We start from the raw sequence: 15,754 nt of genomic DNA, 5'->3' as shown, positions 1-15,754 counted from the left end.
CCATTTTTGCATCCATTTAATTTCGCAAACCATTTAAAATACTTATTTATCCATTTTATATTTTAAATGGAATTCGAAAGGCATTTTATCCAGCCCTGCATATGTAATATATATGTATATCTGAGATATATGTAGGAAATAGTTTCTTCTTTCATTTGTCTCACCAATACCTTTGTTTTCGTAATATACATTATGTTGATTTACTTGAGAAATATGTAGCAAAAAAAAGATCAATAATCGGTATAAATGGAGGAAATCTTACTTATATCATATGAAAATATAAACTAATTATATATATATATATACATATATATATTTTTTTACTATTACATAAAATATACATATAAAAGACGCTTCAGATCTTAATTATCGCGATTGTTATTTAGTGCAACAATCTATTGTAATTTGTTGATGTAACATGTTATTTGTATGCTGTAGACTGGGGAAAATATGTTTCTTTATCTAGAAAGCGCGAAAAAAGTTTATCGTTTGAGTTTTTGCGTTCAACTTGAGATTCATACATATCAATATATAAAGTACAAATTATAGAGATCGTTATTACTGGGATCTATGTAGCATAGTAACTCGATTCTCCAGTACGGTATGCGATTCTGATTTCTAGACTACAAAGTGCCTCTGTTTATTGGCGTAACGAGCTGCGTGTGGGGCCTCTTGTTGCTCATCTTCAAACTATATTTGTGACAGCTGTCTCATCCAGCGATACAACAAGCAAACCTCCAAACATCGTTAGCACCAAACCCCAACGTATCATCGTACATCAGCCGTCGTCACCCCTACCAGTAATGCGTGCCCCCCGCATCACGACTTGTCGCTTATTAACTAGATTCGTTCCAGTCAACACGTTCATCAGTCAGAATGCCGTCACCATCGTATCGCCGCCCGGTAAATGATGTGGCAGCAAAAAAGTGACTTTGGATTGGACATGCTAATTATATAATACAGCGCTATGTTTCCTCTTTATGACTCCACTTATCTTCTTTCATTTCTCGTGTTTTCTTGAGAAAAATTTGATAGGAACAAAACATAGCACTGTGTTGTTTTTGAAACTTATCAGAAACTAAGCAGATGTTGATGTGTGATGTCCGATATCCTTGTTCGAGTTGCAATGGTGTTAATGGATTTTGTAAATGTTGCATTCTTTTATAAGCTGTATAGCTAGCTTTACTCATGGTGGAAGAAGACAGGTGATACAACGTGCATAAACGCAATTCAGAGCAATCAGTTAGCCAATCAAATTTGGGTCCTAACTTTTGGTCTTATCGTACATCCCTCAAGTTGTCACACAACAGCCAACCAAATTTAGGTATTAAATTTGGTCCTACTGCGCATTTCTCAAATTGTCTCGCCTATCTTTTTCCACCATGGCTTTACTGTTCGATCAATTTATTGATCTTTTTTTTCCATATTCAGTGGATTAACAGATATGTGCGTTGTGTGAATTATTTCCTTTTATATATACCAGTAGAAACCAATTGAATTGAAACTCTTGTAACGTTTCAAGCTGCTTTTTCTCGTGCGTATTCCAGCTTACAGTAGTTATATTTTACTATCATAATGGAGCATGTGGAGCATAAAATATTCCGTATTTTTGATATTTCTTATATGTACCTATGACGCAAAAACATTAGGGAAGCACGCAATTACTACTTTTTCTTTTTTATAAAGCATGCATATTTAGCAAATGTATATATGTACTAAGAGGTTTACCATATTTTCAGGTAAAATGTTACATGCCGTTCAAACTTTAGTACTAGAACATACTAGAACAATGGTGTTATTTTTTTCATGTTCGCAAATATTTTACATTTTGTATATTGCCAAATATCTTTTTATCATCATCACGTTATTTATCCAATCTTTTTATTAGTTCTAGAACGTCCTACATCACAGATGTCATATCTCGAGCACTTTCTTAAAGAAACCACAAGTAGTACACGTCATGGAAGTGTTGACAGTGTGGAAGGTGACATTGAGGACAATCGTGCACCTAGTATTACGAGCAGCAAAAGTAATCTGTCTGAACTTAGTATCGTAAGTATCTCAACATATGTATATTTTATACAGGGTGTTTCAAAATTTGCGCCTGCGAAGTACAAGACGTGATACTTTATGCTAAAACAAAAACTCTTCCCTTTAACAAAATTGCGATAAATAATTTTTGCGCTTATTTATTAACTTCAACCTGCTCTCCTGTAAAAACTACTTATTGGACGCAATTTTGCTAAAGGAAAAAGTTATTTTTTTTTTGTGTTAAAACGAACAACTTTTTCCTGTAGTAAAATTATATTCGATAAATAATTTTTACGTTTACTCGTATAACTTCAACCTGCTCTCCTGTAAAAATTACTTATCAGACGCAATTTTGCAAAAGGAAAAAGTTGTTTCTTTTAGCATAAAATCATGGTTTGTACTCCGCGGATGCGAATTTTGAAACACCCTATATATTTAGAAACGAAAAATAAAGTAAATTATAGTGTTTTGTGTATATATTCACGTGAAAATATTTTACAGTATATCACTCAGTTTTACTTTTCTTTTTTCTTTTTTTTCTCAGGATCCAACTTCGCCATTATCCCATGAACTTCTGAACAAGTCTTCGTCTACTCATGGTCAAATCAATTTACAACCAAAGCCTAAATCACATCAATTTCTCGTACGGACGTTTTCAGCACCGACAAAGTGTAATCATTGCACGTCTTTAATGGTTGGTTTAACGAGGCAAGGAGTCGTATGCGAAGTGTGCGGTTTCGCGTGCCATATGCCTTGTTGCGACAAAGTACCTTCAATGTGTCCTGTACCCCATGATCAAAGTAAGTAATACCATGATTATTCAAGCAGATTCATTTAAAAGATCAAATTTTGTTCAATATCTGGTAAAGCTGGCGAGAGATTTCGGACATATAGATTTTGATATGTGATATCATCTTTTTAACAATCAAAGAACTCAATTAGTTACAACTTTTGCAACTTGAGACGTGCTTGTTTCAGCCAAACGACCACTGGGGATCGATCCTACACGTGGGATAGGTACTGCATACGAAGGATACGTTAAAGTGCCAAAAATGGGTGGTGTCAAAAAGGGTTGGGTGCGTCAATTCGTCGTAGTTTGTGATTTCAAATTATTTCTTTATGACATTTCACCAGATCGCAATGCTTTGCCATCTGTATACGTTTCGCAAGTTCTGGATATGCGAGATGAAGAATTTAGCGTCAGCTCCGTTCGTGATTCCGACGTGATACACGCTACAAAGAAGGACATTCCGTGTATATTTAGGGTAATGTTTCAACGTCTAATTTTAATCGGATCTTAGAAATTTCACTATTTTGTATAAAAAATGAAACAGATAAATCATGTATCATTTTCTGTATTATATATTGGTAAATTTTATTCAGCTTAGCTGCGACAGTGATATATTTTGCGATTCAAGTTCACTGTTTTAATTTCCAACAATAATCTCGTTTCTTTCACTTACTATTCTTGATAATTGAAAGTATTTATGTATTTCTTATGAGTGCGTGTCGTATTTTCAGCAATAATAATACATATTGTTTTTTTTTTTGCTTAGAAGGTCTTGTTTTATAACTTATATAAATTGTCTTGTTTTTTTATTTAGATAACTACGTCATTATTGGAGCCTCCTGGATTGAGAAATCATACGTTAATGTTGGCAGATACGGAGAGCGAAAAAACAAAATGGGTAGTAGCCTTAAGCGAACTTCATAGGATTTTAAAGAGAAACAATCTTCCAAACACAACGGTATATTTTTAGTTAAGAATTAGTATACGATATATTCTTTTTTTCTTGTCTTTATCTTTTCATCTCCTTTTACATCTCTTTCTTTCATAGTTTAACTATTTATCTATTACCAGAAAACAAAATAGCAAATGCCACTTTTTTTTCTTTACGAATATAATACGCCGTTAATACTTATACATCAGTATATTGTGTTTGTTGCTGTAGATTTTTAGAGCGAAAGAACTATTGGACAATACCTTGGCATTCATCAAAAACGTGATGTCAGGAGCAATCATTGATCCGGATCGTCTAGTCATTGGTACAGAGGAAGGTCTCTTCTGCTTAGATTTAGATCGTAGTGGTGAGTAGACTAAGCCGTCTAACTAAGACGATTCTTTATGTCTTAGACTTATCGAGAAATATCATCATCTTTCCTTGTAGATGTTTAAAAGTGCGAGATCTTGTTCGCACGTACAGAAAAAAAGTACAGTTAAGTAAACAATTGTACCTAACGATATGTATAGCTTGGGCATAAATTTTAATGAATTTGTAGAAATTGCGAGAGTCGGGGAAGGAAAAAAGATATATCTTCTTGAATATGTTACGGAGGAACAATTAATAGTGGTATTGAGTGGAAAACAACGTCATGTACGGCTGGTTCCAGTACGTGCCTTGGATGGAGATGAAGTCGAATGGATTAAAGTAGCAGAGACTAAAGGCTGCATCACATTAACAACTGGAGTAGTGCGTCGGAATCCGCTTAATTATTGCTTATGCGTTGCAATAAAAAAACAAGTAAGGCGCGCGATTAGTAACGTATAGTTAAATATAATACAATACATAACTTACAATATGTATGCTACTGTATTTCGAGATGCGTATGTAACGCCATGCAACTTATTTTTTGTAGAACGCGTCTCAAATTATCATCTATGAGATAACACGTACGAAAACAAGACATAAACGCATACGTGAATTAATGTTACCATGTCATGCACAAACCTTACAAATTCTTTCCGAAGGACGCTTGTGCGTTGGTTATCCGTCAGGTTTTTCTATTTACAGCATTTTAGGAGATCATCATCCTATTTGTAAGTATGGTACAAGACAAATTTATCCCCTGTATTCTTGCTCAATTCTATTTTACATCGTAATCAGCACCTCTATCGAACTTTCTTGTACTTACTGCAGCCTTGGTCCACGCTGAGAATACGCTCTTGGGTTTCCTCACCTATAGTGCCGTGGATGCGTTACGTTGCATAGAATTAACACGCGGTGAATTCTTATTAGTCTTCCATACATTAGCAGTATATGTTGATAGTCAGGGAAGAAAGAGTCGAGATCGGGAGATAATGTATCCTGCAGTTCCTACGGCAGTTAGTAAGTACCACGACGTTTCGTTTTTCTTAGCGCCGAGACACTACCATGTCTCCAGATAAACGTCGCGAGTCACATCTATCTGATCATGCTACTCTCGTGCTAGCACGTATATTCTTAGTGTTCGGTTCGATCGTCGAGATGCTTCAAGTATGAATCTTACTTATAGATTCATCCTCGTTGTACTTATGAATCGCGATTTCGAATTCCAGGTTATTGTGAGGGATATCTTTTGGTGTATAGCGAGACTCATATCGACGTGTTTGACTGTACATCTGGAGACTGGTTACAAACGCTTAATGTGAAACGAGCCCGACCGTTGAATATCTCAGGCTCTCTTACGTCTTGCATAATAAATGATATGCCATATGTTATTTATCTCAGCAATCTGCATCAGCGTAAGTATCATGCTTTCCACCTAAGAATCCAGTAGACAACACGATATTTTATTACATATAAAATTATGTAACGAAGAGCCCCTGTTTGATTGGCTACTATTGGATTAATTAGCTATTGTTTAACATTATGCTGTACTCTAGGGGAATTATTAAATTTGCTGCCCTTGGATGCGAGCGGTAGACAAATGACAAGGCCACGACGAAGATTTTCATTACGAGAAGGCAATAGAGCTGTTCGTCCTACAGATAGACGTTCGAAAATGATTTCTGCACCGACAAATTTCAATCATATTAGTCATATGGGTCCAGGAAATGGGATCCAGGTATGTAAAAAGTTTAAATTCTGTAAACGACAATTATTACCATGCGTCATTGCAGACAATACATTGTATAGACGAGTTAGGTTTTAAAAAACAATTTGAAAAAAATCGGTTTGACATTTATTAATCCTAGTACATATATGTTCATTTACGTACATAAAATATATGTACTATTTTACATATAATTTCTTTTATTGTAGATACAACGTTTATTAGATTTGCCTACGACATTGGAAACTGCTGATCAACAACATACGAGTCATCATGGTAGTTCTCATCTTCATAGTAGCCAGCAAAGAGTAAGTAGTGTGAATTACTTGTTTTTCAATGAACGAATAAATCACAATATTAAAAATTGTATTTTAGATTGCATATGTGAGAACATAATACTAGAAATTTAAGGGGATGCTGGAGCCGCCTGTATTACCGATAAAACTAGCGTTTTGATGTTTTTGTTCCTGTCGAATTTCTTCGTAGTGGTTTCACAGAATAAAAATTCTTTTACGATTAAAATGTACATGCTAATGTATTTGTCGCTGACTACGAATCTATTTTTATCTCAGTATGGCGACCAACGCTGAAAGTAAAATGGATAAAGGAATCTATAATTTTTTATTTTTTCCAGCTTTGAACACAAAATACAAATACATTAGCATGTATATTTTAATCGTGGAAAAGGAATTTTTATTCTGTGAAACCACTACGAAGAAATTTGGCAGGAACAAAAACGTCAAAAGCGCTAGTTTTATCGGTACAGGTGACTTTAGCATCTCCTTAAATGCCTATAACGGTCGAAGCTGGATTTTTAATGTTTAAATAATTCAATGTGAATTATACAGGATATTTCATTTTAAGTAATGCATTAAGATTTCTCGAAAACTATGGTAGATACGGAAAAATGTTTCAAACAAAAGTTGTATAGTTCGAAGGGAGACATAAGAAGGTACCATTGATTTGACCTTGGTGGCGTCGCCAAGGCTAGGTCAAGATCACGTCGGTTTAATGGAACCTATTTTCCATTACATTTTCTTGTAGCTTACCTCGAGAGCTTATCAAAACACTATAATAAAATATTTTTTCATTAAATATTTTTCAAGTTATAAGATTCAAAAATTACAGTACAGTCGGCATTAGCATTACGCAAGTTTTCCGACCGACGGCTAAAACCTCTTGAATGTTGTTCAGGATCATATCCTGGATAACATTTGTCAAGATCAAAGCCATTGAAGGTTGTACCTCTTATTTTCATTTTTACGTAAAAATGAATTTTTAGTGTTTTGAAAAGCTCTCGAGATAAGTTACAAGAAAATGTAATGAAAAATAGGGGATTCCATTTAAAAAAATTGACGTGACCTTGATCTGGTCTTGGCGACGCCATTCAAAGTCAAATCAATGGTACCTTTTTATGTCCTTTTATCCCCTTCCGAACCATACAATTTTTGTTTGAAACATTTTTCCGTATCTCATAGTTTTCGAGAATGCATTATTCATGCATTATTTAAAATGGGGCTCTGTGCGTGCGTGCACGTGCGCGTGTGTATACACACTATATATTGTATATGTATATATATATATATGCATATGTATCAATTCGTAGTCATTCGAATTGCGCGCCGAATTGTTTTTCCGGACTTATAAACGCCTCGGTAGTCTAAAGGCTTAGAACGCTCCTATGGAATACAAGAGATCGGGTTTGACTCCCGGCTGAGGTAATATTTTTCGTAATAAATTTCTTTACAGTTTTTCAACGCATTAACATTTTTCTAATATCATACCTGATTGAGCATCAAATTAATTATTATTAAAAAAAATTGCTTGTCAATTTAATTCGTGATATTATTACAGTAGTTTAATTACGTTTATAAGTTCGGAAAAATAATTCGGCGCGCAGTTCGAATGACTACGTATATGGTGTATGCATATGTATGTACATATATAGTATATGGAGTACTCCATGTGAAAGAAGTCCACCTAAAAATAAACTGTTTGGAATCTTTAAAATAATCATGAAAACATGTAAGTGAGGATATATTGTATAATATTGAAGAGATAAAAAAAAAGTATTATATGCCTTGCATTCAAGATTAGAGATAGTCGTTTAAACTTTAAAGGAGTTCCCCTTTTGTTGTAATTTGTTAAAATTACAAAACACAAATTTATTTATACATATGAATTTTTTAGGATTTTACTCGTACTTTCAGATAAAAAAGTTAATTTTAATGAGAAAAATGAATAGTGTGGAAAAAAATCAGTTTTTTAACTTTAAGTAAATAAATAAAAAATTATATCCACTTTTAAAAATCTGAAAAAAATTCTCGAAAATATTCTAATATATGTAAAATATGATGCCGCAAAGGAAATTTTGGGATCGCAATGGGATCCACTAGAAAATGAATTTCCTTTTCTAAGCAAAATTTAAATTTCCATCAAAAACTTGATAATATCATGTTATTAATTAATCTAATTATTTAATATTACATAATACATTTATATAACTAATATATAACTAATTATTCAACACTACGTAATATATTTTTAACATCAGGTTGTCCCAAGAAGGTCGAGACACCTGAATATCTCGGAAAATATAATATTTACAGAAAAGTTTCAGACAAAAGTTGTAGGGTTCAAAAAGATCTATTTACTGATCTGATTTTCGAGACACCTGAATATCTCGGAAAATATAATATTTACAGAAAAGTTTCAGACAAAAGTTGTAGGGTTCAAAAAGATCTATTTACTGATCTGATTAGTTTGACTTTGGGTGGCGTCGCCAAGGTCAAACTGATTTTTTGACCTGACGGTCAAGGTCACATTTTTTAAATGGAACATCCTACTTTTGATTCCAGAATCTATTAGCCGATGTCGAGAGCTTTCCAAAACACTATAAGAAAATATTTTTTCATTAAGTACTTTTTGAGTTATGATGCTTGAAAGTTACAGTACCGTCGATGTTAGCATTATCCAAGATGAACCGATCGACGTTTAAAACCTCTTGAATGTTGTTCAGGATCATGTTTTGGATTACATTTATCAAAATCAAGGCCATTCGAGATTATTCCTCTTATTTTCATTTTTACGTAAAAATAAATTTTTAGTGCAATAATGTGAAAATAAGAGGAATAATCTCCAATGGCCTCGATCTTGAATGTTATCCAGAACATGATCCTAACAACATTCAAAAGGTTTTAGCCATCGGTCAGACACCTTAGGTAATGCTAATGCCGGCGGTACTATAACTTTCAAGCATCATAATTCAAAAAGTACTTAATGAAAAAATAATTTCTTATAGCGCGTTTTGGAAAGTCTTCTACATTAGCTATTAAATTCTGAAATAAAAAGTAAGGTGTTCTATTTAAGAAAATTGATCTGACCTTGACCTGACCTTGGCGACGCCATCCAAGGTCAAACTGATAAGATCAGTAAATAGATCTTTTTAAACCCTACAACTTTTGTCTGAAACACTTTTCTGTAAATATTATATTTTCTGAGATATTCAGGTGTCCCTTCTTGGGACACCCTGTATGTTAAAAATATATTACGTAGTGTTGAGTAATTAGTTATATATTAGTTATATGAATGTATTATGTAGCGTTAAGTAATTAGATTAATTAATAAAGTGATATTATCAAATTTTTGATGGAAATTTAAATTTTGCTTAGGAAAGAAAATTCATTTTTTAGTGGATCCCATTGCGATCCCAAAATTTGCGGCATCATATTCTACATATATTAGAATATTTTCGAGAATTTTTCAGATTTTTAAAAGTGGATCTAATTTTTCATTTATTTACTTAAAGTTAAAAAATTGATTTTTTCCACACTATTCATTTTTTCTCATTAAAATTAACTTTTTTATCTGAAAGTACAGGAAAAATCCTAAAAAGTTCATATGCATAAATATTTTATGTATTTTGTAATTTTAACTACAAATGACAACAAAAGAAGAACTCCTTTAAACGACTATCTCCAATATTTTGGGTGCAAGGCATATAATACTTACTTTTTTATCTTCAACATTATACAATATATCCACTTACATGTTTTTAATGGGATTTTTGAGACTAAATGGGATTTTTAAAACTAAGTAGAAAGTGTCATAGAATGACACTTTCTACTTAGTTTTATATCCAACAGGAAAAGTACATGTTCATTATTATAGTCAATACAGAAAGAAGAAGAATATAGAGTATAAAACGAAAGACATTTTCAGCATCGATACCACAGCGCCGCCGCTCGCCTGCTATTAGTAACAAGATCGAGACTGGATGAAGCACCATTATACCGACACCCCTTCTCGCTGAAATCAGTTCGGTTCTATCGGAGTCCCTAGCAGTTAATTCTAGGAACGCTCCTTAGCCAAAGGCTTCGTGAACAAATCCGCTAGTATTCTTTCTGAGGGGCAGTATCGCATGTGCAGTACCTTCTTCTCTTATAGGTCTCGAATTTGGTGGTAGCAAACATCAATGTGTTTGGTGCGAGCCCCACACCTGCTTGACTCAATTAACCGAATACATCCTTGATTATCTTCATTGATGATGGTTGGTTCTTCTGCAGGGAAACTCATGTCTTTCAGTAGCTGCCTTAGCCAAAGCAATTCTTTACTTGCGTGTGATGCAGCAATATACTCCGCTTCTGTGGAGGAAACTGTTACCGATGTCTGTTTCTTACTTGACCATGCAATGATTTCATCTCCTAGTCGAAAGACGTATCCACTAGTAGACTTCCGGTCAGTCCTATCTCCAGCCCAATCCGCGTCCACAAAACATTCTAGTTTCATTTTTCCCGTTGAAGGCAAGTACAGTTTCTTGTCTAATGTAGATACCCCCAGGTAACGTATCACTCGTTTGGCAGCTTTCCTGTCTTGCTCCGTAGGTTTTTCCACACGGCAACTCAGGATTCCTACTGCTGTGGAAATGTCCGGTCTGGATACTGTAGCTAAATATAATAGCGATCCTATGACTTCCCTGTACTGTGTATTATGCGGTAATGGCATGCTAATGTCTGTATCGGAACCTAAATAGTCAATTTCCATTGGTGTTGCTGCTGGTCTCGTTTCCAGCAATCCATTCTCTTCTAATACTTTGATGATTTTTCCTTTTTGATTAAGCAAAAACGATCCGTCTTTCATGCGTTCCATCTGACTGCCGAGGTAATGACGAACGTCACCTAAGTCCTTAGTGCAGAAATATTTTTGTAGGTCTCTTCCCACTTTGCTAGTTATTATTGAAGATGCGCCAGCCACTAGAAGGTCGTCGACATAAAGCAACACGTAGGTCGTAACATCCTTCCTTTCTTTTCTGGTATACAAGCATGGGTCGGCTTTCCCAGATCGAAAACCCAATTGAGCCAACACTTTGGTGGCTCGTTTGTTCCAAGTTCGCGCAGATTGTTTAAGTGCATATAAACTTTTGTGTAATCTTAAAACCTTGGATTCGCATCCATGTTTCTGGAATTCTGGTGGTTGCTCCAAAAAAATTTCTTCTTCGAGTTCGCCATTTAAATATGCGCTCTTTACGTCAAGATGACGTATGTGCAAACCCTTTTGGGCTGCTATTAAAAGTAATAGTTTCGTATTTAACTACAGGCGCAAAAGTCTCGTCGTAATCCTCTCCGTAAGATTGGGAGAAACCTCGGGCTACTAATCTAGCCTTATAGGTACATACTCGACCTTCGCCGTCTAGCTTTGTCTTGAAAACCTACTTACAAGTGATAGCTTTCTTTCCAATCGGGAGGTCGGTTAATTCCTATACCTTATGTTCATTAAGAGATTTCATCTCTTCTTCGGCGGCTGCAATCCATCTTTGTCTTTCTGATAACGGTAGCTCCATCATGTCCGTCCATGATGTGGGTTCCTTAACTGCATCCAGCTGCGCTCTGTAAACCAGTCTTGATGGAGGCACGCCCTTATTACCTCGCTGTGACACACGTCTTTCTGGTTCCTCTGGTGAGTTAAGTGGTATGTCAAATTCCTCTTCTGAAGTGTTTGATTCCTCTTCTGAGTTTATGGAGATTTCATGGGTTTCCTCTGGCAATTCATATCCTATGTATTCTGCCTCGCTAGTATGTGCCTGTTTCTTCAATGATGTTCGATGCAAATTCAAGTGATCCGAGTTTCGTTCTATTATTCTTACTGATCTACTGATCCAAATCCGATTCGTACTTGGGTTCAGGATACGATACCTCTTGGTGTTTCCGTCGTATCCGACAAGTACCCCTTCTTCTGCTTTATCGTCCCATTTTCTGCGTCTCTGTTTAGGAATGAGAGAGTAAGCTTTTGATCCAAACACCCGAATATGTCCAACATCCGGTTTCTCTCCTGTGAATAGTTCAATCGAGGTTTTATCCACGCTGCGACTTGTCATTCGATTCTGCAAGTACGCTGCTGTCAGAATCGCTTCTCCCCAAAAACGGTTGTCTAGCTCTGCATCCAACAACATGCATTTTGCTGATTCAGTCAATGACCTGTTCTTTCGCTCCGCAACTCCATTTTGTTGTGGAGTATACGGTACAGTAAGTTGGTGCTGTATTCCTTCTTTTCGTAAAAATTCTGATAATTCGGACGACATGTACTCCTTGCTATTATCAGTACAGAGTGCAATGGGTTTCTTGCCAAATCTTGTGTTCATTGCGGCAATGTATTCTTTTACGACGCGAGGGACTTCGTCCTTTGACTTCAACAAACGAACTACAGTGAAACGTGAATAATTATCTATCAAGGTTAAGAAATAGCGATTATTACTCGGAGTAGGGGTCTGCATCGGACCACATGAATCTGAATGAATTAGCCTCATAGGCTCTTTCTCTCTTCTTTCACTTTTTAAGAATTTTGTTTGTGCTAGTTTTCCTTTAATGCAATGCTCGCAAATAATGTCGTCTGAACATTTGGTTACAACAACTCCAGTTGCTAAATCCTCGCTTACTAGACGTTTTATTGCCTTTACATCTCTGTGTCCAAAACGACGATGCCATTGATGAAAGTTGTTACGCTTGCCATCCTAGTCGATACTTCCGCTTCGGTTGTTCTGAACTTGAATAGGTTTCCACACATCAAAATCGCCTCTTGCAATTGCTCGATGTCCTTGATGAATATGACAGGTGTTTTCTTTGAATGTCACTTGATATCCTTGTTCGGTTATTTTTCTCACTGAAATTAGTCCGCCATCCAGTTGTGGAATATATAGAACATTTTTGAGTTCTATTGTCTGAAGGCGATTATTAGAGATTCGGCAGATTAAATTGCCGTTTCCAATTCCAGCAGTTCTCACTGAAGAACCGTCTGCGAGGGATACTGTGGTGTTGTTTTCCTGTAACACTGAGAAAAAGGATTTCTCGTTTGTCATATGGCACCTTGCGCTCGAATCAACGTACCATGTTCCTATATTAGACGTTTGAGTCTTCTCATGTACGAGGGGCACTACTTATATTTTGAGCCTTGGCAACATTGAGTGTTGTCAGGTGCCATTTGACGTTTCCACTAGAAAGTTTGACATTTTTGACCATAACCTTCTTCAGAACGTTTTGTTATTTGAGCGCGATTTGTATTGTTTACAGTCACTTGAAAATTGTGTCTCAGCGAAAAAATGGAATTAACTCGTGAAAATTTTCGTGCAATGATTTATTACGACTTTCGACGTGGATTATCAAGACAGGAGTGCATCGATCAACTTACTTCCACTTTTGGCGATAAAGCCCCATCCTTTGCCACTGTGAAACGCTGGTATAACGAATTTAATCGTGGTCGTCGTTCGCTCACCGACGAAAGTCATGAAGGTCGTCCAAAATCAGTTGTTGTGTCAGAAAACATTGATGCTGTGCAAAAACTAATAATGCAAGATCATCATGTGACATACTGTGAGATTGAGACAACCTTAGGCATTAGTTCCACCAGCATATACAAAATATTGCATGATCATTTAGCCGTGAAAAAGGTTTGTTCTCGTTGGATCCCACATAATCTGACAAAATCTCAAAAAGATGCTCGTGAAAAAATGCTTTGACAAGTGGTTCGAACGCATGCAAAAGTGTATAGATCATAAAGGAGAATATTTTGAAAAACAATAAAGTCATTTTCAATGACAAATTACTGTTTTTTTATTATTAGGCTCAAAATATAAATAGTGCCCCTTGTATTTTAAAGGTGATATGATCATTTGAAGTACCAACTTTTGCAGCTGTCGAAGATTTACTTTGTTCCGCCCTCGTATTTTTGTGTTGTTATGATCTCTTAAATGAGAAACAGTCGGCCTTGACATGGCCCGACTTATTACAATAAAAGCATGTTCGCATTTCCTTGTTATCTCTTTTATTATATCTTTTTCCTTTTTCGCCTTTGGTGTTGTTGTTACGGTGACTGTTATTTTTATTAGGAACCGCGACTGCAGTTTGAAGTGCCACTTCGGTACTTTTCTCTCTTGATTCACCACTTTCGATGCGCCTTTGATATTCGTTTAGCATCTTTCCGGTAACGTACTCTATTGTTAAATCCGCTTCGTCTCTGCCTTCGAGCGCTGTAACGAGTCCGGAATAGGACTCTGGGAGACTTACTAATAACACTGCGACGACTTCCTCGTCCTTAAGAGGTTTTCCTGATCCTCTTAACAAACCTACGACCTCCATGATTGAGTCGATGTGTTCGTTCATCGGTCCACTGCGATAATGTATACCGTACAGTTTCCTCCGCAAATAGAGTCTGCTGCCAAACGTTGACCGCTCGTATTTCTTTGACAGAACCTGCCACACGTCAAACGCGTTATCAAGATGCGCGAAATGTATTAATTGGCTATCCTCTACACTTAACGTTATACATGCCAAAGCCTTATTGTTGCGTTTTATCCAGTCTTCTCTAACCTTTTCAGACTTTGGTTTACTTATTGCGTCCCATAAGTCATCGCGTATTAGTATCGCTCGTACCTTGGTCTTCCAAAATACATAGTTTCCACCGTTTAACAGAGGAATGTTGAATTTCAGGTTTTCCTGTGCCATTCTTATGAAGGTTAGCTTGACTTTGCTGTACGGCCGTTTGTGACTAAAAAAAACTTCTGTATACTTTTTCCACGCTTTATTTACCTCAGTCCGATACTGGGCCCATAACCTAATGGGATTTTTGAGGATAGAATGACACTTTCTACTTAGTTTTATATCCAACAGGAAAAGTACATGTTTATTATTATAGTCAATACAGAAAGAAGAAGAATATAGAGTATAAAACGAGAGACATTCTCAGCATCGATACCACAGCGCCGCCGCTCGCCCGCTACTAGTAACAAGATCGAGACTGGATGAAGCGCCATTATACCGACAGTTTTCATGATTATTTTAAAGATTCACAACAGTTTATTTTTAGGTGGACTCCTTTCACGCGGAATGCCCCATATACAGTACTGGACAAAATAAAGTACGCACTCCAAACATTTTCACATTTATGTAAATAACTTGCCAGTCCTGGCAGATAGCATAATGATGAATGAGGTAAAAGAAAGGTATTTTAGTCTACTTTGCAATAATGATTACAAAAATTTCAAAAACAATTCGAAATCCTTTAATAGTCAAGTCCGTTACATTTATTATCAAATTTATCATGGACAAAATAAAGTACGCAAGTGAAAAAAAAAGTGTAATATAGACAAAGTTTATAATTAATATTTTGTATGACCACCTTTTGCTTGTATGACGGCTTGCAAACGTCGAGGCATACTTTCGACAAGGTTTTGGATGTGTTGCTGATTGATATTTTTCCATGCTTTCATCAATGCTTCCAACAACTTAATTTTATTCGTTACTTCCCCTTTTATCAAGCTTCAGGTCCAAAATCGACCACAAATTTTCAATCGGATTCAGATCTGGCGATTGCGCTGGCCAATCGAGCAGTTTGATCCCAGAAGTACGAAAAAAAGCGGTAG

General features: G+C 35.9%; 1 protein-coding gene across 3 annotated transcripts in view; it reads left to right on the top strand.

Moving 5' to 3' along the window:
• Window positions 1-15,754, top strand: part of gek (serine/threonine-protein kinase gek) — a 29,386-nt gene that overhangs the window by 10,473 nt on the left and 3,159 nt on the right. Inside the window, exons 13-24 of one of the 3 annotated variants that reach the window (XM_018456170.1) lie at window positions 706-903; window positions 1,889-2,052; window positions 2,576-2,831; window positions 3,010-3,296; window positions 3,636-3,779; window positions 3,984-4,119; window positions 4,312-4,553; window positions 4,669-4,849; window positions 4,950-5,138; window positions 5,348-5,533; window positions 5,675-5,856; window positions 6,054-6,152. In XM_018456170.1, the coding sequence (XP_018311672.1) occupies window positions 706-903; window positions 1,889-2,052; window positions 2,576-2,831; window positions 3,010-3,296; window positions 3,636-3,779; window positions 3,984-4,119; window positions 4,312-4,553; window positions 4,669-4,849; window positions 4,950-5,138; window positions 5,348-5,533; window positions 5,675-5,856; window positions 6,054-6,152 (2,264 nt within the window). Of the gene's footprint in view, window positions 1-597; window positions 904-1,888; window positions 2,053-2,575; window positions 2,832-3,009; window positions 3,297-3,635; window positions 3,780-3,983; window positions 4,120-4,311; window positions 4,554-4,668; window positions 4,850-4,949; window positions 5,139-5,347; window positions 5,534-5,674; window positions 5,857-6,053; window positions 6,153-15,754 lie in introns of all 3 variants that reach the window. The other 2 variants (XM_018456172.1, XM_018456171.1) reach the window with 2 other exon arrangements.

Source organism: Mycetomoellerius zeteki, unplaced genomic scaffold, assembly GCF_001594055.1.
Source record: "Mycetomoellerius zeteki isolate Tzet28-1 unplaced genomic scaffold, Tzet1.0 scaffold560, whole genome shotgun sequence".
Lineage (NCBI taxonomy): Eukaryota > Metazoa > Arthropoda > Insecta > Hymenoptera > Formicidae > Mycetomoellerius > Mycetomoellerius zeteki.
The sequence above is the reverse complement of the archived record's forward strand: the minus strand, read 5'-3'. Positions and strand labels throughout refer to the sequence as shown.